The sequence below is a fragment of the Nyctereutes procyonoides genome, unplaced genomic scaffold (assembly GCF_905146905.1).
Source record: "Nyctereutes procyonoides isolate TBG_1078 unplaced genomic scaffold, NYPRO_anot_genome, whole genome shotgun sequence".
NCBI classification, from domain to species: Eukaryota; Metazoa; Chordata; class Mammalia; order Carnivora; family Canidae; genus Nyctereutes; species Nyctereutes procyonoides.
Genome location: NW_026575043.1, coordinates 63,187,454 through 63,211,952, shown reverse-complemented (window position 1 = coordinate 63,211,952; position 24,499 = coordinate 63,187,454). Strand labels below are relative to the sequence as shown.

At 62.1% G+C, this 24,499-nt stretch overlaps 1 protein-coding gene across 4 annotated transcripts; it reads right to left on the bottom strand.

The window, feature by feature from the left end:
• Positions 1 to 1,057: 1,057 nt before the first annotated feature.
• MMP17 (matrix metallopeptidase 17) lies at positions 1,058 to 23,700 on the bottom strand. Of its 4 annotated transcripts, none has more exons than XM_055322719.1 (10): positions 23,693 to 23,700; positions 11,612 to 11,744; positions 10,701 to 10,830; positions 10,042 to 10,325; positions 9,299 to 9,475; positions 7,905 to 8,004; positions 7,105 to 7,187; positions 6,871 to 7,023; positions 2,679 to 2,936; positions 1,058 to 2,068 (listed from the first exon to the last, which is right to left on the bottom strand). In XM_055322719.1, exons 1-10 carry the CDS (start codon positions 23,693 to 23,695, stop codon positions 1,743 to 1,745), a joined length of 1,647 nt encoding a protein of 548 aa, XP_055178694.1. In that variant the 5' UTR covers positions 23,696 to 23,700; the 3' UTR covers positions 1,058 to 1,742. The 4 variants fall into 4 exon arrangements, with proteins under 4 accessions (XP_055178694.1, XP_055178693.1, XP_055178695.1 ...); XM_055322718.1 differs by lacking the exon at positions 23,693 to 23,700 and adding an exon at positions 20,218 to 20,414; XM_055322720.1 differs by lacking the exon at positions 23,693 to 23,700 and adding an exon at positions 20,218 to 20,269 and having other exon boundaries at positions 11,612 to 14,507.
• Between the last annotated feature and the right edge of the window lie 799 nt (positions 23,701 to 24,499).

Sequence of the window (24,499 nt, the reverse complement as noted above, 5' to 3'; positions counted from 1 at the left end):
CACATGTCCACGTCCAGGGTGGGCTCTGGACCTGCCATTGCTGTCTGGGTGTCAGGGAGGGATGGGGCATGAAGTCCTAGGAGACTGTGCTCTCCTCCGGGAACATTTCCACCTCTCCCTGGAGCCAGTGGCAGGGAAGTGGGGGCTGGATGAATGTTTTACCAGCAGGGAATCCCCTGTGGGCTGGCCAGGGTCTCCCCACCCCTGCTGCTCCCTCCCTGGCCTGCCTCTTACGTCTGACTGCAGGACCAGCTCCTCCCTTTGTTCCTGTCCTGCTCAGGGCAGCCTTTCGGGATGCCATGCATCACACTGACAGAGGTGGGGGCTGGCGCACATGGTGGCCCCACTGTGCTCCGTTGGCAGGGCAGGGCTGAAAATCTGAATTGCTACCAGGTCCAGGTGATGCCGATGCTGTTGGGGGACGCTTGTTCTAACAAGGCCCCTGCAGGCAGTCTGTGCACTCACCTTAGGGCCTCTGGGAATCTCTGGAATCAGAGGAACCACCACCCCCTCAACCCCTGGGGCTGGGGCAGGACCTCACATCTAGAGCCATAGTGGGCTTCCATCAGGAAGGGTGGAGCATCTGGGGGCAGCCACCGGCGTCCCTCCTGCATGAGGGGTGCAGTTGCCCCTCTCTGCTTCTCCAGGTGGCTGCCCAGCTGCCTCCTGTACTTCCTGTTGGGTGGCTCCCTGATTCTGGCAGCTGGTGTCCCAGTTGCTTCACTGAGAATGGGCACCAGCCACGGGAGAAGCGTGTGCACGCAGGGAGGGACCATTAGTGAGCACAGGGCAAATGTGCCAGAGCACCTGGCCCCTACCTGCAGGAAGCAGTCTTGTTTCCCAGGGTGGGCCTCAGCTCCCCCACCTAGGAAACTGGAAACGGGTGTAAGGACAGGAGGACAGGGAGGGTCAGGAGGTGCTGGACAGGAACGTGTCAGAGACCAGGGGAGGGAGTGAGCACCACACAGGCCTTCCAAAGTGCATAAGGGCCTGGGCCCATTTGGCACGTCTCCCCCCAGGGCCACCTGCAGTGCATCAGTGAGCCCAGGCAGAGCCGTTAGGAAGCAGGGAGAGGTCATGTTTGTCTGAAACACATCATGGGGGAGGCCGACCTTAGCCCCAGCTCGGGGGACTCCTCTGTGAGTCAGAGGCTGCTCTGAGCAAGGCAACCACAGGCCCATAGGTAGGGGTGGGGCATAGGCCCCTGGGATGGGCGGAAGCACCGGGGGCAGCAGTGTGGGTATGAGATGGGCTTGATGGTGCTGCTGGTGGGCTCGGTGCAGGCTGTCATTCCCAGGGCCGCGAGGCTGTGGGCAGTGTGGCCCAAGGGACGCCCTCCCAGCCCTGCCTTGCTGGCTCAGCAGTTGAGTTCTGCGTGATCCAGCTGCTCACAGGCAGGAAGGACAGCTCCTGTCCCCAGCTGGGCCTTGATGAAGCCTTCCCAGCTCACGGCTGGCAGTCGGGCCACCTCGGTGCCAGAAAAGACAAGACAGGTGGCTGCTCCTCTGTGGCTGAACAGCTGGATGGCAGCGTCCTCTGCTGGCCTCTCTCCAGCCTGCGGGGGCACGACCAGGCAGTCTGCTCAGAGATGGCAGTGTGTCCTCTGCAAGGCTGGGTGTGTCGCTGCAGGAACCCTGGGTCTCGCACTGGAGCGGCGGCGGCACTGGGGGGGCAGGAACACTTGTTCTTGTCCTGTGAGGCCCCAGCTGTGACCCGTCTGCTCTGTCACATGCCGGCGGCTGTCAGAGCACCAGGGCCCAGGCCACTGTCCACAGGGTGCTCGTGGGCAGTAGCAGTGTGGCTGCCAGCAGCGGGCCTGAGGCCTTTGGAGGAGGAGAGGCAGGGGAAGTGCAGGAGCAGACCTCGAAACTGTCCTCTGGGCGGCTCTGGCTGTGCTGTCCCGGCCGGGCGTGGGCCCCAGCCTCTCCGCCTGCACCCTCTGGGTCTGCCTGCGGGTCTCTGCAGACCAGCCAGTCCCGCGCTGTGGACTGTGGGTACCCGGGCGCCACCTCCAGCTCGCTGTCCAGCACTTTCCAGTACTCCTTGCCGCGGAAGAAGTAAGCAGCACCTGGGAGAGAAGAGGGCATGAGCTGCGGGCAGGCTGGCTAGCAGGAGCATGAGGGAGCAGAGTGTGGGCCAGCAGGGAAGTAGAACAGCTTATACCAAAGTCAGTCTGTCTCAGCCCCAGGGAGCCATCTGTGGGCACCGGGGGCCTCCCAGTCCTGGGCAAGCTTGGGGGGGCTGCCAGGAGGCTGGAGGTTGGATGAGATGACCTCTCGGTTTCCCTATTACAGGATATTTACTGAGGGGCTGCTATGTGCCAGGCTGTTTTAAGCGATGGGGACGGAGCTTTGAAAACAGAAAAGAAACATGTGGCCCCCATCAGCTGCCCTGGGGGAGGGAGGCGTATTCTTCCCTCTTCCAGGTGGGGCTGCACCATTTGGGCCTGAAGCAGGTGAGGGACGGGCCATGCAGATGTCTGGCTGTGTCTGAGGGATGCAGGGCAGGTGCAAAGGCCCAGGGCACATGAGGCAGCAGGAGGCCACACACAGTGGTGACCCCGGCATGTCAGTGGCAGGGAGGGGCACAGGTGCGTACAGCGGCTCCTGGGTCCTCCCAATCAGTCTGCTTTGACCCCCATTCCACAGGTGGGGAGACTCAGGTGGCGTGGGGCTCACCGTCGGACCAGCACATGGCGTCATCGAGCGTGCTGGGGATGCCCCTCCACGGGGGGCTGCGGGCGGGGTGGCCGGGGTCCATGCGCCGTGTGTGCTCATCAAAGCGCCAGTACAGCTGGTCCTTAAAGAAATAAGTCTTGTCATTGTGGGACCAGGAGAAGGCCGCGTCGACGCCGCCTGGCGGGAGGCCGAAGTCTGAAACGGGCCGCGGGTATCCTTCCTCTACGTTATTGTCCTTAAATACCCAGTATCTGTCTCCTGGGGGTGAGAGAGAGCGCCGTGGGCCAGAGCTCAGCCCTCCCCGCAGGGCAGAGGCTCCAGCCATCCCTCTCCGTCAGCCACCCAGTGCCGTCACCCCAGCCCCGCGGCACCCCGGGGCCTCACGGGTATTTACTGAGCACCTGCCCTGGGCCTGGCATGGGGTCAGCCCACAGCCAGCAGCCCGAGGACCCATGTTCCGACGAGGCAGGGCAGTGGGTGCCAGGCCCCCGGGAGGCCGCTGTGCTGCTCTGCCTCACCCACTGCTGCCACAAGGCGGAGGCAGGAAAGGCACTCGCCAGGGCCTGAAGCGACGGGCACATCCACACCTTTGTCAGCTTTTACACAGAAGCGAGTATTTAGAAATTACAAGAACATCAAACTCGTATGTAAGGTAAAAAAAAAACAAACAAAAAAAAAAAACAAAAACCAATGGGGTAAGATAGTTTTCAGGTCTATCCTTGGCTGCGCCCTGCAAACATCACTACACTGATCTGCGACATAAGTTGCCGCACGTGGCATCGCATCCTCTCCTGTGGTGGGACAAGGAGCAGCCGGTCAGACGGGGGATGGGAGAGAGGGGAGGGGCGGTGTGGAGAGGGAGAGAGGAGAGGGAGGGGAAGGGGGAGGGAAAGGGGAGGAGGAGGGAGGGGAGGGGGAGAGGAGGCAGAAAACCTTAAAGATCTTTTGCTGACTAAGGATTGAACAAACATTTCTCCAAGAAGACACTCAAAAGGCCAACAGGCAACATGCGGGATGCTCAATGTCCCCAATCAGGGAATCGCAATGAGACATCATCTCACACCCACTAGAACGGCCGCTGTCAAAACCCCCGATGAGACCAAGTGTTGGCAGGATACGGGGAGATCTCCATAGGCGGGGATGTAAAACGGGGTGGCTGCTGTGGAAAAGTCTGGGTGGTCCTGAAAATACCAGACACACGGGATCCAGTGAACCCACTTGTGGGCAGACACACAGAAGACCCGAAGGCAGGTCTTGAAGGGTCACTAGCACCGCATTCACGGCAGCATCATCCACAACAGCCAAGTGGCGGGAGCGAGCAGGTGTCCGCCGGCAGGCGGTGCACAGGCCGGATGGGGTCCACCTCTGTGAGAGGATCCGTCTCTGGAGGGCAGGACGCTGGGATGCTGGTCACAACGTGGACGAATGCCGGGGACGCGATGTCGAGGAGACTGAGCCATCACAGGACACGTGCGGCATGTTTCCAAGTCTATGAGGCCCCCAGCCCAATCCACAGACAGAGTAGATGGTGGGCGCCACAGCCCGGGGGGTCGGTGCTGACTGGAGACAGTTTCCATTTGGAGCAATGGACACATCTTGGAGGGAGACGGAGGTGGCAGCAGCACACAGTGCGGATGTGCTTTATGCCCCTGAACTACACGCTGAGAAGTGATTAAGAGAGCAAATCTTTATGTTGTTTTTTTTTTTTTTAACCACAATTAAAAGTAAACATAATTGTTAGAAATCCTTTGCCAGGGATCCCTGGGTGGCACAGCGGTTTGGCGCCTGCCTTTGGCCCAGGGTGTGATCCTGGAGACCCGGGATCGAATCCCACGTCGGGCTCCCGGTGCATGGAGCCTGCTTCTCCCTCTGCCTGTGTCTCTGCCTCTCTCTCTCTCTCTGTGACTATCATAAAAAAATTAAAAAAAAAAAAAAAAAAGAAATCCTTTGCCAGAGACAGGAAAGGACTGGAATGCCCGAGTGGGTGGGAAGCAAGTGGTGGCACACCCGTACGGGGACCCCCAAACAGCCAACAGTGAGGAGGCTGGTGGTGCCCAGAACCCAAAGGGCAGGAGGTATTGAGCCTGTCCCGCAATGGTGAGAACCTGAGAAATCCGGCAGGTCCACTTGCCCAGGTGAGCACAGGGAACGGTGCCAGACAGCTCCTGCCCGGGGCAGGGCGGCTCGGGACACGTCCCTCCTCGGCATTGCTGCTGAATGTGCAAGAGCAGAAGTCGCTCGGGAGAAGCCGCTGGGGCTGCCAACACGCCCAGGGAGGCCAGATGCTGGCAAAGGGTCCCGGCGGTGGCCACTACCTCGGAGCCAGTTGAGGAAGACACAGGCCTGGAACCGTCCACGGGAAAGAAGGAGGCAAATGTAGCAAAGTGTGAACAAGGGGTGAAGCTGGGTGACAGGTTTTTGCAGTTTTCCTGCGAGTCAGAAATGACTCTTCAGGATAAAGGTTTGAGGAAGGAGGCAGCTCTTTACGCAGTGACTTGGAACCGGCTCCCAGCTCTCTCGAGTGCAGGGGCGTACTGGCCCACCTGTGCACACCTTCTTTCCAAGATGCACTGCCCCATTGGGGGAGGCCGATGTCAAGCTCACACGGCATGAGAGTCCCAACAAAATATCTGTCAGAATGTGTGCCATTCTTACAGTTTTGCTTTTTTGAAGGTTGAAATAACAGATGCTATGTATGGGGAGCCCCCGTGTGTCAGGTTCCTGATGCCCCAGGGACGGGGACCAGACCCACTGGCACCAGTGGTGATGACTGGTCACCTCGCCAGCTCACAGCGGACAGGTGCCTGACCCTGAGCAGGGGCTGGCAGATGACGTGAACGAACACAAGAAACACGAGGAATAATCTCGACCTCCTCAAAGAAACAGGGTCCACTGTGTTGGTTCAAAGAGCTGCTGTGGTGGGTCACACATGTGCCCCAGACTCACATCCACTTGGACCTTGGAATCGGACTCATGTAGAAAGAGGATCTTTGCACATGAAATTAGTTAAGAAATCATGCTGCAGCAGGGTGGGCCCCACATCCGCTAGTGGGGTCCTTATTAGGACGAGGACACGCACGTGTTGAGACACACAGAGGGAAGCAGCCCGGGGGGGTGTCACAGGCTGGCTGGAGGCAGGGGGACAGTCTCCCTTGCTCAGAAGGAACCAGCCCTGTGGCACCTGGGTCTGGGGCCTCAGGTCTCTAGGCTGGGAGAGAATAAACCCTATTGTTTCATGCCAGCTTCTCTCCCCACCTGATGGGACATAGGCACGGGAAGGGCTGCCAGGCTTCAGCTCCAGGGACATGAGATGGGGTGGGCCGACCTGCTCCAGCAGCCCCTGGCATGCAAACAGCACAGGCCCCAAGTACCATGCCCTCTGCAAATTCCATGCTGGAGCCATGGGGTCTTACAGTTTTCAAATGTTGAGAAAGAACCCAAATCTGGAAGACCCTGCCTTGCAGGGCCCACTCCCATGCCCACAGCCTCGGGCAGCAGGCCTGGGAGGCAGTGATCCTGCTGTGGTGGGGGAGGCACAGTGCGTGGCTCCTGGGGGTCCCACCGTGAGAAGGGGTCAGCCTCTAGACCCCGCACAAGTCAGGGCAGGACAGTGGCTTCACTGGGGAGTTGAAGACTCAGTCACCCCAAAACACAGTGAGGGGAGGCTCACGGCCCCTGAAACCTGCAGGGCTCAGCGCCACTCTGTCTCCTGCTGCAGGCTCCGCATCCTGCCAGCTCCCCAAGAGCAGGAAGTGTCTCCTCTGGCCCAGTGCAGGAACAGTGCAGGGTGTGGAGGGTGGGATGATGCCCTGTGACCAACAGACCTGTCAAACCCACCTCATGCCCTCCTTGAGGCTCTTGGCCCTCTGCAAGCCTGTCTGGCCTAGCACCTTTGCACGGGCAGTTCCCTCTGAAACCGACTCCCTCACTACACACAAGTGCGAGCTGTGGCTCCTATGGGAATGAGGGCAGGAATTTTTGCCCACGTTGCCCACTGTGTGCCCACAACGCCTACCATGGTTCAAGGACACAGCAGGTGCTCAATAAATACACGCTGGTGGAGCACACAGATGAGTGAGCTGCCCTGTGTTCTGGGCTTGGAGCAAACCACAGACTGGACTCCAGTGCAGAGGCATGCTGAAGGGGAATCGCCATCAGCGATATAGGTGGAGTGCCCGGGGGGCCTGCCCACCTTTGAAGAAGACGATCTTGTGGTCACTGGTGCGCTCGTACACAGCGTCCACGCTGTCCAGCTGCAGCGGCAGGCCCCGCCAGAAGCGGTGCATCTGTGCCGGCTGCAGCGACACCAGGTGCCCATCCCGGGTCAGCCGCCAGAAGTACTTTCCTGGGGGAACAGAGAGGGGGTGCGGCTGCAGGGGGCTGCCCTTCCGGCCATTAGTGGCTCGCCGGACCGGGTGGGCATTACCTTTGAAAAAAAAGGCCTCGCCGCGGATCTGGGCCACTGCGTCGAAGTCGGTACTACATCGGTGAGGCACATCCTTCCCGGGCCTGGGGGCAGAGAGAGATGGAAGCTGAGGGCAGAGACCCGGGGGGCTGGGAGGGACCCCCCACAAGCCACTGTGAGGAGCTGTGCTTCACGAAACCCCGGAAGGAGCCCCCACGTCCCTGCCTGCAAGTTCAGAGCTGCAGGGCCACGGACGCAGGTGAATTACGAGTCCCTTCCTGTCAGCCAACCCTACTCCCGTTACAGAACAAAAATCAAAAGCCCGAGTGCCTCTCCCACAGCCCAGGGGGGCCGAGGCAGTGTGGAGGGAGTGGAGCGTCAGGGAGCATCCCACGGCGGTGTGCGGGACAAAGGACGAGGGGAATCCATAGCTTCACAGCCCGGGCCAGGGAAGCAGGTGCCCCTCCATGGCCTGGATGGGGCGGGGGAGCTGGTGGCCCTCTGCGGCCTGGATGGGGCGGGGGAGCTGGTGGCCCTCCGCGGCCTGGGTGGGGCGGGGGAGCTGGTGGGCCTCCGCGGCCTGGGTGGGGCGGGGGAGCTGGTGGCCCTCTGCGGCCTGGATGGGGCGGGGGAGCTGGTGGCCCTCTGCGGCCTGGATGGGGCGGGGGAGCTGGTGGCCCTTCGCGGCCTGGATGGGTGGGGGGTAAAGGAAGTCGGACTCAGGACTCAGCCCAGAGCCATGCCTTCCTCAGAAGAGCATGGAGGCTCTGAGCCACTGTGGGGGGGGGGGGGGCACGTGCAGACCAGGGCCTGTGGCTTACAGGGTGCTAGAACGGTTGTTGGGGGGCTCTGGCAGGAGCGGGGGCTCCTTGGGCTCTGGAGTGTCCGGCTGCGCCGTGGGGGACACAGACTCCCGCACACCTGTGGAGACAGAGGTAGGCTGCACTGGGCGTGTGGACGGGCCCCCCCGGCCAGTCCCCCCAGCCTCCCTGGGACCCCCAACGTGGAACTATGGCCACCGGGTGCCAGGGTGTCCACATGTCCTACAGCCAGAGCATTGCCGCACAGGGAGGAGACACAGGCCACGATCCCTCCTTGACCTGCAGGCGTTAAATGAGGTTGCCCCCCTCCCGCAACCCCAAAAAACCAAACAGGCGTTCCAACCAAAACTTGTCTGTGACTGTGAACAGGACTTTGCACAGCAGCCAAAAGGTGGGATGCCCCCAGTGTCCACCCGATGGGCAGGCAGATAAAATTGCTCCCACAGAGAGGAAGGAAGAACAGCCATGGGACAGGGGCAGGACATGGCAGCCTCGGAACAGGGCACTTGGTGACAAAAGCCAGACACAAAAGGCCACTCGGTGTGCAGTCCCCTTTGCGTGACAAGTCCAAAGAGGCACACCATGGAGACAAACAGAAAGGTGGACGATGGCTGCTGGGGGACGGGGTGGGGAAGAAGAATGTTCTGGAACCGGGTGAAAGTGGCAGATGGGCAGCACTGTGAATATGGTAAATGCCACTGACCCGTACCCTCTGAGTGGTCAGTGTAGGAAGTTCTTCTATGGCAAGAAGAGCCCACAGGTGGCAGAAGGTGGTGGGTGCTGGGGAGCTCGTGGGGGCAGGGCATGGGCTGCCACGTGGGTTAACTGTGGCCACTGTGGGGGGTGTGCTGGGGCTAGGAGGCTGAAGCCACACACGGGGATGTGACCCCGACCTCTGCAGAGGCCTGTGTGCACTGCCTCCTTCTGGGCAAGTCCCTGACGTGATCCCAGCAGAGGACATCCCTGAGGCGGGCTCTGGGGTCGGTCCTGGCTCTGCGGCTGCCACAGGTCACCCCGCCTCGACTCTCCCGTCTCTAGGTGGGGAAGGCAGGTCCCCTCATGGTGTGAAGACTGGGTGCCCGCATGCATGCACAGGCTTTGCACAGGCCCAGGGCGCTGTCCACACCAGCGGTCATAGCCTGAGGCTATCTGGGGCCGCCTGGGATTGGAGGCTCTGGGGCAAGATCTGCTAACAGGCCTGCGGGGCCAGCATCCAGGGATCCTGGGCCAGACCGCCTGCTCACTCACCCCGCACATTACGGGGTAGCTAAGGTGTGCCATGCAGGCTCTGGACGCTGAGCGCTAAGGTGAACAAGACAGGAAAAGCCCTTTTCCCCCAGGATCTGTCCCCAACCTCGGGGTGACTGTGCCTGACTCTGAGGGGAAAGACTCACCGTACAGCTGCCAGATGCGCACCCTGTCCTCATAGGGGAGCCTGTAGTGCAGTGGATCGCCCACTGGGCCCTGGTAGTAGGGCTGCATGATAGAGCTTGTGGCTGCCACGTGGCTCAGCCCAATGGCATGGCCGAACTCGTGCACGGCCACCGCGAACAGGTCCATGTCACGGGCATCTGGGAACACAGGGGGCCAATGGGTCAAGGGAGGGACCACAGCTGGTCAGGCACACAGGCCGGGGCACCCACAGGGAGGGAGGTATGATGGGTATGGGTATACTGCCCTGGTCACCTCGGAGGCCCTGGTCCTAGACAGACGGATTCTGTGCGGTCACTCAGGGCTGCCCACTTCCTGCCAAGGTCCCTATGGGGTCTACGAGAGCTTCTTGGACCCTGGGGTCCCCCCATGGCAAAGGGCCTAGAGGCTCTGCGGGGTCACTGCTGGCTCCTCAGGCTGCAATGGGCTCCCCGGGCTGGAGTGTGGAGTGACCCCACACGGGCCCCCGTCTCTGGCCCACATCCATGCTTTGGGCCCAGGGGCCGTGGCTTCGTGACCAGTGAATGAGGGCGCGAGGGTGTGAAGGCCTGCAGAGGCCTCCCGGGAGCAGGGTAAGGACGAGCCTGGCTCAGCCCTGCAGGGGGAACACCTGGAGCCATGGCAGCTCTCATCCCAGGCAAGGCCATGCGGGTTCTTCATCCTGCGGGGCTGGAGTGGCCCTGCGACTCCGCAGCAGCCGACACACCTGACGAGCGGAAGGCCCAGGACTCATCATCATCGAAGTGGGCATCCCCCGCAGTGTGGTGGTCGCCAGGGAAGAAGGCATGGGCCACCGTGCCGCCTGGGCCATCGAAAGGGTAGGCGTCATTGTGGTCAGCCTTGGAGAAGTCGATCTGGATATCCGCCGCACTGCCTGCCACCTCATGGAAGTTGAGGGGCGTGATGTCACTCCAGACTTTGAGGGCGTAGTGCATGAGTGCCCGCACCGTGTCCGGGCCCAGGGGGGAGTCCCGAGGGAACGTGCGGACCCTACGGAGTGGTGTCAGAGTCTGAGGTCTGCCCACCCGGCGCAGGCTGTGTCCCCGCCCCAGGCTGCCCTGTGCTCCTGGGCACATCCCTCCCCAGGGTCTCCCTCAAGGGCCTTATTGGGGAACGGGGTTTGGGGGATGCAGTCAAGGCTTGAGAGGAGGCCTCCTGAGTGGGGTAAGGTGTCCTCGGAGGACACAGCAGGGGACACAGAGGCAGCTATGTGAGGGTGGACGCAGGGACTGCAGCAGTGGATCAGAGGCTGCCAGTGGCACTCCAAGCACAGAGGCCGGAGGTGTCCTCTGGCCTGAGAAGAAGCCAGACACATAATGCCAGCACCTGCAACTTCTGGCCTGCAGGTGCAGCCCGCCCACCCACCTCCAGGACAAGCTCCTCTTGTGCCACGTGGTTGGAGCTGGAGCCTGGCGCCTCCTTCGAGCCGGGGCCGCAGCCGGGAGGTCAGGGAGGGAACACCGAGGGGTCTTCATCAGCGCCAGGGTAGCCACATCTACAGGGGTGTGGGGGTGGTCAGGTCCCCTAGAGCTGGCACCAGGCTCCAGCCCTGTGCCCCCATCCCCACCCCAGATCTGGTGGAGACCAGGCCCAGGGCTCCAGGCATGCCAGGCCTCACTGCTATGGGTATGGCCACCATCAGGACAGGGGTCATTCAAAGCATTTCCTAACTACAGCAGGGCCTGGGCCAGAGTGGTCATGGGTGGGGCCCTGGCCACCGGGAGCAGCAGGGCCACAACCTGCAGCCAGCGCTGCCAATTCTTCCTGGAGTTCACAAGACACACAACTCTTCCAAGGCCTGGGGACAGACGTGCTTCATCAGCCCACAGGGAGGTCTCTACAAACCTGGGACTTGTTGCCAATGTGTAAAAGGCGGGGTGCTCACATAAACACCCCCGATTTCGGATTTCCAGTGGAAAGCTGCAGGTTTTGGCGGCACAGATCTGCCACTTCCACGGGACAAGAATCAACTGGGACCTCCATGGGCACAAAGGCTTGAGACCCTGCTGTATGGTGTGGAGATGGATCTGGGCACAGCTGGCACCCCCCGCCCCCCACCGTGCCCACTCCTGGGTTGGGGAGCATGCTGATGGGACCCTATGTGGCGGGAACCCTTGGGCCCCAGGGACACCAGGCCTATCCCTCACCCCATCCCCCATGAAGAAGCTGGATAGGGCAAAGGGCCCCAGAGGGCAGTCGGGGTGGGGGTGGGGGAGACCAGGTTTCCCTGGTCGTGGAGTGGGGAGCACCCATGTCCTGCCACCTGGAGGACTGACCCAGGATGCCGGTGGCCTCCAGACCTCCAAACCGCTGCATGGCAGCAATGGCCTTGGACAGTTCCTCCTGTGTCTGCAGCTGCCCAGTTGTGGAGTCTGCTGGGGGCAGGTAGCCGAATCTGCTCAGCCACTCCTGAAAGCAGAGAGCAGCGTGAGGCGTGCCGGTGGGGGGCTCGGCCCTACAAGAAGAGCTGCCTGCCCTTGAGGTGAGGGGCAGGCCTCTTCTGGCTCCGGTCACCACTAGCCCCAGTCCCCCAGGGGCCCACACGGCACCTCGTGCCCCCTTCTTTAAGCTACTTTATAGGCAGGTGCTGGAGAACCATTTTAATAAGCCCGATGTCCCCTAGAAGGGGTTAGCTTCAGCAGTGTACGAGCTGTACAAGTGCTCCCAGCAGCCTGTCCTACCGCACTTCTCCTGAGCCAGGAGCGAAAGTGAAATTTTAAAAAGGTTATTATTACGCGTGACAAGTGCCAAATTCAGGCCCTGAGCTGCCCTGCCTGGGTGCCAATCCCACTTGGCACCTACTTGCTGTGCAACCAGGACAAGTCCCTCCACCCCTCTGGGCCATGTCCTTGCCTGCGGGTACGAGGATAGAATGTGGACAATGCTCCCTCCCATTGGCACCTGACACAGGTGCTCTAGAAGGCACGTGTGGCCTTGTCAGGGGACGTCTGGGGTCCCCTGAGCCAACCAGGAAGGAGGACTGAAAGATCACCCTTCCCAAGCCCCTTTCCCCTGGGGGGGGGGGGTGCCCGAGGACAGACGGCAGTGCTGACACCGTTCTCTGGGGACAGCCTTAGCTTTGTTTTCTCCAACCACGAAATGGTCAGTGCTCACGCCTACTCCCTGGGCTGTGTGACAGTCCCATGGAAGCCCCTGGCCATGTGGACAGTGGCTGGGCTCAGCAGGGAGGGAGGACCCGCAGGTGAGTGGGGGGCAAGGTTGCAGGAATTCCACGAGCCCCTTATCTCCCAGGCCTGGCTCCCAAAAAGGTAGCAACCTGCAGACCTATTTGTTTTTTAGTGGACATTTAAGAAACTCCTTGATTCGTTTATGTCAAACACAGGGGCCCCAGAAGCTTCTGTGTTTGTAGCCCCTGTCACAGGACCCCTGCCCTGGGGGATCTGCCCCGACAGGGGGCACAGCAGGTGCTTGGTGGGAGGGGGTCTCTCCTCCTGGAATTCTTAGGAGCTTCAATTGGCCAGGAGGGGCCACCTTGATGATTTACATATAATTTGCATTCTCCCGCAGAGAACCAGCTAGATTCCTCCCTTTCTGGGGAAACAGAGTCTTTCCTGGGGTTTCTCTTCCTTTACCCCCCTCAAACCCTTACTGGCCCAGACCCCCCAGTCCTGCCTGGGGACCCTCCAGGGAGCGTGTGTAGAACTGGGGCCCTCTGAGGGTGTTGAACAGGACTGGATAGCAGTGGAAGTGACGTGGTCCTCGATGGACAGCAATCCCGAGACCTTCCAAGGGAACACTCTGGTTAGCAGGGCCTGTGGAGCGATGCCCTATGCTCAGATGCGGTGGGCATCAGCGGGGACAGGCCCTTCTCAGGGTCAGGATCTTTGCCGTCTGAGCACCTCTCATCTTTTGGGAGGACCCCCCTTTCACATCACTTGGAACACGATAAAGTGTAGGGACAGGAGAGACATCCCATGACCCTGGCTGGGCACTGGAGACACTCAAGTGAGTATCCTGTACAAAGCATGTATACTTGAGGCTACACACGTTTTTGGGAAAAGTTTTCTTGAAAGTTGTGATTTTGCGGTTTTCTTTCTGAATGTCAAAAACAGATTACAGCCCTGCCTCTCGGCACCTCCAGGCTGCCTCCTCTAGGAAGCCCTCTGGAATTTCCTCAGATGCACAGGATGCCAGACAAGGATGCCAGCCCCACCTTCTAGGGAAGGGTCTGTCCAAGCCGGTGCCTTCCCCCACCCAGGTCAGCTGCTTCAGGCAGGCTGGGGATGAGACACGAGGGAGGACCCCTCCACCCTGCCAGGGCTGTCTGGTCTGCAGGTGGGGGTCGCAGCTGGGTGTCTGCACTGAGCAGCCCCACGGGGCTCACCACTCACAGGGCTCTGTGGGGTTCACCAAGGAGCCCTGCCCCCCGAACCCAAGAGCACTCCAGGTGGCTGTGAAATGTTTGCCATCACTGAAAAGCAGGAGGTTTCACGCAGTCTGAGTGGCTGCCTGTGTGAACTTGCAGAGCAAGGGGCAGCTTGAATGCACTTGTGGCCGGGGACATGCACTACTGCCCCCAGGTCAGTGGCCACTCCTGGCTGCCTGGGCTCTCGGGACACAGCAGCTGGCAGCCCCCACCAGGTGCAAGACCCTGAGAAGAGGGCCGGACTTGAGCAGCTGGCCGGGGGCCCCCACCCGCAGGCCTGGGCCGGGGGAACATATCTCCACACTTCCCACCTGCTCCCAGCATGGACTCGCCCGGACATCATCACAATGCTGTCCCTCTCAAGCCCGTGGCTCTCTCCTCCCCTGAGACCCTGCAGTCCTAGGGGGGTCCCAGGTCCGTTCCTGGACAGTACAGACTGGGAGAGGAGAGCACCCCAGCAGCCAGCAGGGGAAATGCTAAGGAGGAGTCTGACACAGGACAAGCTCCCTGGCTGGGTTTGGGGGGCGCTGGCAGCCGCTGGCCCTTGGGTGGCCATGGGGATGGGAATGGGCCCCTGCCCAGGCCTGCCTGGAACAGATGGCCTGGTTCACGCTGGGAGGGCCTGTGGGCCCTGGAGGGGGGAGGGGATCCAGGGAGGGGGCGCTAAGAAGACAGCGCTCGCTGTTTGCGGCGAGCTCATCCCCATCTCCGGAGGACTCATGCACAGTTCCTGACGGCCGGGCATCCTTGCTTCCAGGGCAGCCGAGGGGTCCAGGGGCTGCGGGCTGAAAGGCGGGAGGGGGTCCTCAGTTGAGGGTACAGTAGGGGCCAGATGCTGCTCCCCTGCCCTCCCGGAGGGCACCCTCCTCCAAGAGCCTGCCCCAGGGGTATCCTTCCCTCACCCCCTCCAGCCAGCACTGAGCCCTTGGGGCACATGCCAGGCCAGGCTGGCCCCTCCCTGCACGCCCACCCCACCCGCCCTGCGCATCGCCACAGCGACTGCGTCTCCAGGGCAACCAGGCTGCAGCAGCTGAGGTGAACCTTCCAGAAGGCCGTGGGGAGGGGTGGGAAGGGAGGGGGGGAGGGAGGGGAAAGGAGGAGAGGTGTAGGGGTGCCCCAGTCCTGCTGCCCCCACTGCCCCAGAAGAGGTGCTTTTCCTCTTCCCAGGGATCGCTGAGCTGCCGTTACCACAGACGGGGAAACTGAGGGCAAGCGCTGCAGGACAGGGTGCCGCACATCTGGCCAGCCTTTCCAGGCTCGCCCACGAAGGCCCCAGGCCTCCCGGCTCCTATCTTTCCCTGTGCATTCATCCCGGGCCATACGGGGGTGTCCGTTCACAGTACCAACAGGTGCAACTCCCCTCCCTTCCCCTGTGTTCTGGGGAAGGGCAGCCCCAGCCCCAGCAAGGGGGGCACGGGACCCAGCAGTGGGGTGCGAGCCCCCACGGAGGGAGGGGGCTGGGCTGCAGCGCTGTTATGCTTTCACCAAGCTGGCACACAAGAAGTGCTTACTGTGTGCAGGATGTGACGTCTTCTCCACGGCCCCACAGCATGGGCACTGTCGACCCCACTTACACGTGGCAAGCAACAGCCTAAAGCTTGTGGTGACCAGGAGACACACGATCCCTTGGGACTGGCCCTGGCCTGGTGTCTCCCGCTATGCTGGGGGCCACGGCCATGGGTGGTCCCTTCCTCTGCGCGGTCCATCTCCCACTGGACTCCTCCAGCCTCGTGAGGGGCAGGGGAGCAGGTGCTCCTCTGCACAGAGGAGGGAGTCCAGGCTCAGAGGCAGCAGTGGGGCCATGCTGGGTGCAGACGGTCACCCCAGCCACCACGATGTGGCTCAAGCAGGCTTTAGAGCACCCCTCAGGACCTAAACACTATTAGTCAGTGTGGCACAGCAAGGCCAGTACCCACGCGGCACAGCTCACTGCTTGCCCTGCACACCTTCATTTGGCACCCCTCTAGGGTCACGTGACCAGCACCTCCACTCACAGCTCAGGAAACTGAGGCTGCAGTTACGTGTACAGCCGGTGGTGGCTGCTAACGACCCTGAAGGGAAATGAGCTGGTGGACCCTCAGAGCAGGAGCCCTGTGCCTGTGTTCCTCTGGGAGCTGGTGGTGGGCAACCATGGAGAGCTCCCTGCCCCCATGTCTTCCCCAGGGGCTGTTCCTAGGTCCCCCTTGGACAGCCTGTCGTTCACTGTCCATCCACCCAACGCACCCAGACCGAGTGCTCGCGGTGCTGGGCACCCTGGGGACAGTGAGGACCCGGGCGAGCCCTTCTGCAGACAGGGCTCCGGGAGCCAACACCGTCCCGGGAAAGAACGTGGGTAAGCAAGTGACCACACACCCAAGCGGCCCCAGACCGTGAGCGCTTCACGCACAACAGCGAACAAGTAGCCAACAACTAGCACGTGCTCTTCCATTCACCAGCTTGCTCCATGCTCATGACACCCCCAGGGCAAAGCCTTGTGAGGCCGGGTGCACTGCCTAGAGAATTCAACCCACACTTGGCAGTGACACTAAGTACCTGCTAAGTTAATCTTAAGAGGCAGGCACTGTTATCTTCATCGTACAGATGGGGACAGAAAAGCACAGAGAGGTTACGACATGTATCCGCAGTCGCTTCACCAGCATGGGACAGGACAGGGCTGGGGCCAGTGCCTGGGGTGTCTGGATTCAGAGCCCATTCCCGTAACCTCTGTGCTATGAGAGGACGTGCGTTTCAGCGTGCAGGGAATAAATAAGTGGTGGTCAGGGAAAATGTCCCTGGGGGTGATGGCAGACTGGCACCTGAAAGATGAGAAGCTGGTCAGGTGACAAGTCCTGCAAGAGGTCACAGAGGTGGGCAGGGCATGGCAGATGCTAAGGCCCTGGGGCAGGAAGCAGCCTGGGATGTTCCATAGAGAAAGGAGTTCCACAGAGTACAGGAGGGAGGTACGCAGAAGGCGCAGCCAGTACGGCCTGGGATCTGATTTCCTGCAAGTGGGGCAGCTGGGCTGTGCATCCTGCCAGACCACTCTGTGCCATCCCTCCAGAGAGCTAGACGGGCTGTCAGCTTACATGGGACAGACGCATTACCCTCCGCGAGCGAAGCACAGACTCGACACCCAGAGCATCTCATGGAAACGCAGATCACCACCAAGAGGCAAAACCCGGAGCACACTTGAACCTCGGAAGGTGCTGCACTGAAGCCCCTGCCAAACCCTGAGCCCTCTCCAGCCTTCTCTGGGGGAAGCACCTTCCCGCCAGGTACTGTTGCGAGTGATTCAGAGGCCTCACCTGAACGTCCCGACAGCCCTGTTTTACAGACAGGAGACCGGGGCCCGCAGGCTGGCGTATACACCCCCCACCCCCGCACCGGTGTCAAGGGCCCACATGAGAGGGAAACACATCCCAGGCCCACGGCTGGCGGGTGTAGTCAGTGCACAGAGCACAGGCGGCCCCGGTGCAGCCCTCCCCCCACCACACTGGCTCTCACAACAAAAGCACTATAGACACTTCCCTCAGGGGGCTGGAGCCCCAAAGGCAGTGAGTGCTCCAGGGCGGGGACTCACAGTACACCAAGTGCCTCAGCGGTGGGGGGCACATTTACAGTCAGCCTCCCACACAGACACTGGGAGGGGACCCCGGAGGAGGGCTTGCGGTCTGGCCCCGGCCTGGGTATCTGCAGCTTCCCGATGCCAGGGATACTCCAGGCCCCAGGCCTGGGCTGTGGCATCAGTCTCAAGGGCATGCAGGGTACACAGGCTCCCTTGGGTGCTGGCACGGAGAAGCAGGGACCCACGGGCCACCGGTTGAGACCAGGGGAGGATGGTAACTGTCACCCTGCCTGCCTCTGCCTCTGCCCCTGCCCCAGTAGGGAGACATAGGGCTTGAACCCACCATTGCCACTGTCTGGCCTCCTGCTGCCCATCCCTGGGGGCCCCCAGGCTGTGAGAGGGCCTGGCTTGTTCTTGGTCATCCTTGCATGCCATCTCAGCCACATGCAAGTGACCTGTCTGGGTGTCAAAGATCAGAAGACCCACCAGCGTGTGGTGTAGTTTGGGGTCATGGGAACTTTGTTGCTGGGAGTAGCAGCCTGAGCAGAAGCCTGAGGGGCCAGGTGGGCAGGTCTACCAACACCAGCACGACCCATTCATGCCTGTCACCAGGCTTCCTGGCTCCAGGGCCCCGGGCCACACATGGTCACCTGCGGCTACAGTGTCTGGCACCGCTGCTGGTTTAGCAAAATATTAGCAGCCCGCCTTCCCCGTGCCCAGAGTTGGCTGGAGGATGTGACGTCTGTGCACAGAGGCGAGTGGGTGAGCACAAGCACCAGGCAGCCCCTGACATTCCCGTACGGAACGTGCTCGGACAGACTTGGACATGAAAACAGCAGGGCAAGGAGCAGCGGGATGCAGGCTTTCGTCCATGAAGACAAGAGGCCCAGGTTCCCAGGTCCCTTTGAGTGGCCAGACGACCCTGGAAGGTTTCCAGAAAAGCGACAGGAGGAGAGAGACCGTGGAATCCCTCCTTCAGACCCTTCCTGATGGGCCTGAATATCTTGCTAAGGGTGTTACCTACCCAGAAATAAAATTTAAAAAAGCTCAGGTCCAGAAGGACTCAAGGCACCAACACCAGGAGGGCACAGCCTACTCTTAGGTCCTGCGGGCGGCCTCAAAGTCCTTCACTGGCTGCGCACAGCGGGACTCAATCCAGGGCTTTGTCCCTGTGTTAAAGCTGGGCTGGGCTCACTCTGGCAGAAGCTGGCTCACGCCGACAAAGGGCCCCTTTTACTCTCCGGCAACCCCAGAGCTGAATATGCAGAGTCAGAGGGCCCTGGGCGGTGGACGTGAGGGTGGGAAGGAGCACCCCCACCCCCTAAATCCTGCCTGTCTCCAAGACCTCCTGCACCTCCAGTCTGTGCTCTGAGGTGTTGTTCTGCAAAAGGCCACCAGAGACCGCCCTTTACCCACCAACGTGGGCAGGAGGCAGGAAGGCTGCAGCATGGAGGAGGTGGGGGGCGGGGGTCCTGGCCTTCCCTGGCTCCAAGGCCTCCTGGGTCAGGGGCAGGACCCTCCGTTTCCTCCCACTGGACCAGATGCCAAAGCCAAGCTGTCTCCGGGGTTCCAGGCTGACCAGCTGCCCCACCCCCACCCCCCAGTGCAAGCCACTGGGTTCGGCAGTGACCGCACCACCCCCCACACACACCCCAGGGGGCTCTGGGGAGTCTAAGGAGGGAGGGAACGGGATGCCAGGCCTGAGCTGGGAGCACTGGATCCAACCCGCCGGCCCTGGGCGGGTACAGAGAAACCAGAACTGCACCAGGCCTGAGACTGGAACTTGGGCAGAGCGGAGGGCGCAGGGCCTCTCTGAGCTGGGGTGGAAGCAGGGTTCTCTTGTCACCATCTGCCCAGACCCAGACACACGCTGCTCCTGATCATGTACCCCAGGAGGGGGAGGTCCAGGAAACCCCTGCTACAAGGGGGCCGGGGGGGGGGGGGGGGGGTGACCTGAGGTGCCCCAATCTCAGGGGCCGTTTGGCTGGGAGGGAGCCCACCGCGGGGCCGGCAGGAGTCTGGACACGCCGGCAGGGCCCGTGGCTGCGCCCTCCCAGAGGGCTTCCAGGCTGGGCCAGCTGGGCGGGGGAGGCCGAGCCTGTCTCTGCGGAACCTGTGGCCAAGTCCTGCCAACTCATCAGGGGCTGCGGCTGCCCCCGCCCCATCCCGGCGCCTCCGCCGCTCAACTCCACATGCAGCTTGCAAGTGCCGACGGCAGCAGCACCCCTGGGGCACCGCGGCTGCATGTGGGCCCCCCACCCCCGCCGTTCTCGGCGGCCCCAGAAGAAACCGTCCCAACCCCACGGCCCCTTGCGCCCTCACCTGGCCTTTCCGACGGGGGTGGGGTGGGGTGGGGGCTGGGGGAGGCCCATAAAGTCTGGTGTCATCCCTCGGGTCCAGAGGCGCGGGAAGAGGCCGCGGCCGCCACCCCTAGGACGGCCAGTGTCACCGGAGGGGGCGCTGGGGAGGCGGCGGGGCTGCATCAGAGCCCGGGGTGGGAGGGGGACCCCACTGCGCTCCGGCAGGGCCCAGGGGAGGCAGAGCCGGGCTGGTCCCCCCGGCGGCGCGCGGGCCGAGGTTCATGCCCGCGGGGGGCTGGGGGCCGCTCCTCCTGCTCCCCAACACCCCACAGCGGCACCCGCGAGAGCCACCGGCTTCCCGGGGCGCCCGCACTCGCAGCCAGACCCGTCCCCGGCCCCGGCCGCCGCGCCCCGCCCCCCCTCCCCCGGGGCGCACTGTCCCCAGCGGCCCGCCCGCGGTCCCACTCGCCCGAGGTCCCCCCCGGGGCCGTCCCAAGCCACTGGCCAGGGCTCCGGCGGCGGCCCCGACCGCGGAAAGCACTCGGTGCCCCTTCCCAGGCGCGGGCTCAGCCCCCCGCCCCGCGCCCCGCGCCCCCCGCCCCGCGCCCCGCGCCCCGCGCCCCGCGCCCCGCGCCCCGGCCGCGCACTCACCACCCCCAGGCTCAGGTCCTCCGCGCGCGGTGCGGGCGCGCCCCAGCCCCCGCGGGCCGCCAGCGCCAGCAGCAGCCACGGCAGCGGCGGAAGCCGGGGCCAGGGCCAGGCGGGCGGCGGGCCGGGTCCGGGGGCGGCGCGGCGCCCCATGCCGCTCGCGGGGCGGTCGGCGAGCAGTCAGGTCCCCGCGCTCTCACGCCCCCGCGCCCCCGCGCCCCCGCGCCCTCCGGCCGTGCGCCCCGCTCCGCCGCCGCGCGCCGCTCCCCGCTCCCCGCCGAGCCCGGCCCCGCCTCCCGGCCGCGGGGCGGGGCATGCTAATGTATGCTAATGACGCCGCCGCGCTCGCCCCGCCCGCCGCCTTAAAGGCCCCGCGTCCCGCGCGGGCGCCCGGACCCCGCCCGCACCCCACGCCTCGCGCGCGCCCTGGGGCCCGGGGCGGCGGCGGCGGGGGCACGGCCTGGGGGCGGCGGGAGGGTGCGCGGACCGGACCGGCTGCCCCCTGGGCACTGACCGACTCCCCGCCCGCCCGCCCGCCCGCGCGCTCCCTGGGCCCCGACCCTCAGCCCGGGTTCGCGGCCACGGCGGGGCACCCCAACGGCAGTCGCAGCGCGCCCGGCCGCCGCCTGGTGGAGCCCGCGAGCCGCGGAAGCAGGGTGGAGGCTGGGCGGGGGCGGGCGGGGGCGGGACCCTGCGGGCGCTCGTCTCCGCGGCCTGGGCGCCAGAGCAGGGTGTGCAAGCCGAGGTCTGCGGGAGGTCGCTGCGCGCGGGGCACCTGTCCAGCTGCCCCTTTATCAGCATCTCGGGAGACGGAACGGGCTGTTCTCACTTCTCTTTTTTTTTTTTTGATTTTTTTTTTTTAGAATTTTTATTTATTTATGATAGTCACAGAGAGAGAGTGATAGAGGCAGAGGGAGAAGCAGGCTCCATGCACAGGGAGCCGGACGTGGGATTCGATCCCGGGTCTCCAGGATCGCGCCCTGGGCCAAAGGCAGGCACCCAACCGCTGCACCACCCCGGGATCCCCGTTCTCACTTCTCAAACAAGGACACTGAGGCCCAGAGAAATGAAGTAACTTGAGGTTTGCGGGGGGTGGGGGGCTGCGAGGTTCAGGTGCAGATCCCCTACACCCGAGTGAGAGTTCTCATCCTGCTAGTGTACAGCTGCCCCCCAGCCTCGCCCCCACACCCGCTGCTCACGGCTGCGGCTGCCTTCGGACAGGGAAACTGAGGCCCAGACGCCTCGCTGTATCCAGTCACCCGTGGAGGCCGTGGAGTGGCAAGGGCTGGGCACCATCCTTCCCTGTTACTGTGGGAGCCTCAGTGGCCCCCTTTGCAGCAAGGAGATTCTGTACCTCCTTCAGAACAGCTCAGATGGACCAGGCCTCTGGCACACAGGGACCCTTCACGGGCACATCCTCAAATTTTGCATCAGAACAACGTGGTTGCCAGTGGCAGAAACCAGCTCAAACTGGTTTTAGTCAAGGAAAGGACATTGAGAAGATTGTTAGACTGGGATACCCTGGGGCGTATTGATGTCAGATAAGGCTAGATCAAGTTGCAAAAGACTAGATCAGAATTCAGTTCCTCCCTCCATTTCTGTGTTGGCTTCATCCTCTGGCAAGATTTCTCCAGCAGCAAAAACGGTGCAGAGCAGCTGCAGTTAACATCCTGACACTTAGGAAGCCACAGACCCTGTGCTGTCTTTCGCTGGGTGCTGTGGATTATGTGTTTGTCTCTGAGCCAAGCGTGTGGCCAGAGGATGGCAATGAGCTGATCTGCCTGCATAGACCTGGGCAAGGAGGGGGTTTTCTAAAGGACACTGGAGGTGCTGAAGTCGGAGTAAGGGAGATGGATGGCAGGCAGGGCTGGATCAAGGAGTTCAGAGAGAGGCTGGAGCAGTCCACCCCTGTGGAAGAGCCCTTCCTGCATCCGAGGGCTTGGAGCAGGATGCTGTGGGAGGCTAATTCCAGATGGTGGTGGACAGACGTAGCTGTGAGTATGGCCTCAGCAGCACAAATATAGGCATGGCCAGACTGTGGTTCTCCTCAGGCAGGTCCAGATGGTGGCTGGAGACCACGGCGAGCGCTGAGGATGCTTGGCTAGGGTGCACTTGGGGGGGGGGGGGGCTGTCACTCACTTCATGCCAGGGCCACTGCACCACACCTGCTGCGTTCACTTCAGGCCTGCCACTGAATCCTGATATTTGAATGTGGACAGAATCCAAGCACCGGTGAGAGGCCACTTTTTACCCTCAGATGGGTGATGTTGGAAAAGTGATATATCATCGTGCACCCAGGAAGTGGGAAGGGGGGACTTTGTTGCCCCTGGGTGGGGGTACCAGCTGGTTCAGCCTTACTGGAAGGCCATCAGGGAGCAGCTATTAAAATTTAAAAAGTACATTTTCTGGCTAGCGTTCTGTCTAGAAAAATGCTCCCATCTTTGCATGAGAAGGCAAACACAGGACATACCAGGTCACCATCAGAAGTGCCCAAGTGTCCACTCAGGGCTGACCTGCTAAATCAGGGCCGTGTGCCCAGGCAGCTGTGCAGGGGCGGGCACCCTCCGATCTGTGATTCCTGGAGTGGGGAGGGGGGGTGTCCTGCTGGAGAAAGACCCGTGAGGTGCCATGTAAGCTGGTGGTGCCCTGGACTGACTGCCCCAAAGATGGAACAGTACCTGGAAGTCAGAAAGGACTAGATCCAGACACACCAGTGGGACCATGCACATGTATTGTTGAGTGAAAAAAACAAATCGTGAGAAATCAGAAAAACCCCACAAAACAACTAGGTGCTTAGCTTTGCCATGTACACACACAAGCATGTATATCTGAGCTCTTGATCCAGCCTTGCCCTGCCATCCAGCTCCTTTCTCTGGTGTCAGCACCTCCAACGTCCTTTAGAAAATCCCCCTTTGACCCTGTCAGCCCAGGGGTTTGTGATGCGGGCCCCCGCCACCTGGAACACAGAAGCCAGGATGGGCCCATCCCTCCTGACCATCTTCCAGCCACGTGACTGGCTCAGGGCTGGCCCCACGGCCCCCATCCTGGGATGAAGGACAGCTCTGGACTGTGGCTCGGGCTTGCTGAGATGCCAGGACGGGGGCTGCAGCTTTCCTGGGCTGTGTGTGTGCATGCATGTGTGCGTGCATAAAAGCAGAGGGAAAGCACTGGAAGGAACCCACTAAAGTGCAGGTGATGACTTCAGGCAGGAGGGCAGGGAGCAACCTTGGGCCTGAACATCACCTCATCCTCTGCTGGGTGCTCCCTTGTGCCGCCTGCACCTGTCACTTTGTCCTGGGGGCTCAGGCTTCGGGACACCCACCCCTGGGCAGCCAGGGCTCATGACAATGCAGGGAAGATGTGATCTGTGCTATCCAGGGGTGCCGGCTCGGGCACCTCTTGCCCTTCCCATCCCTAAGTTCCTGGGGGGGGGGGCGGTCCTCCAGGGTGGGTCCCTGAGGGGTTCACCATCAGTCACCATCACTGAGGTCCTCTGCTTGGGGTCTGCTCCAGGGACCTGGGAGAGGGCTGGCGGGCAGCAGGATGTGGCAGGGGTGACAGCCTTCAGCCTCTCCGCCTGTCTCACACTCCTACCAGGAGCAGCTATTTCTACTTGGCTTGTGTAACTGAAAATCAATAAAAATGAGAACAAAAGAAGTATGATTATGTGTATTGCATACAGAAGGTTGACTTAAACACAGTCCCTTCTCCGAGACCAGGGTTTCGAGGGGGTGGCAGCCCTTAGACCAGGCCCTGTGTCTTCACTCTAGAAGGGCGGGGCTCAGGCTGCCTGCTTGAACCCCTGCCCTTGTGAGGCTGCTGCCCTAGGCGGGTAGACAGGTTGAGTATGCACAGTGAGGAACAGCGGCCCGCGTTACCCAGTCCTAACCCCTGGAATCCGAGAGCATGTTCCCTTATGTGGCTAAAAGGGGCTTCGCAGATGTGGTCAGGTTAAAGATCCTGGATGGGATGGTCCTGGACAGTCTGGTGGGCCCAGGGTCATCAGACAGCAGGAGGGGGAGGCTCAGAGCTGGGGGGAGCAGGTCTTGTGACAAGGGAATCAGTGGCCGGAGTGATGCAGCCAGGGGCCCATTGATGCCGGGTGCCTCTGAGAGCTGGAGGGGCCAGCAGAGCCACACACCCTGCCCTGGAGTCCCAAGAGGAACCAGCCCTGCCAGCACCTGCTTTCACCCCAGCAAGGCTGACTTCCGACTTCTGGCTTCGGAGCAGTGAGAGAAGAATACCTGTATTATATCAGACAGAGTGCCAGAGGGGACAGGCAGGA

Bases quoted from the DNA above. Each gene is read 5' to 3' on its own strand.
- MMP17 (XM_055322718.1), bottom strand. From the start codon at position 20,367: ATGGGGCGCCGCGCCGCCCCCGGACCCGGCCCGCCGCCCGCCTGGCCC. The intron at 8,005-9,298 runs GTGAGTCTTTCC...CTGTCTCCACAG, and splicing joins GCGCATCTGGCAGCTGTACG to GTGTGCGGGAGTCTGTGTCC. The intron at 7,188-7,904 runs GTAAGCCACAGG...CTCTGCCCCCAG, and splicing joins AACAACCGTTCTAGCACCCT to GCCCGGGAAGGATGTGCCTC.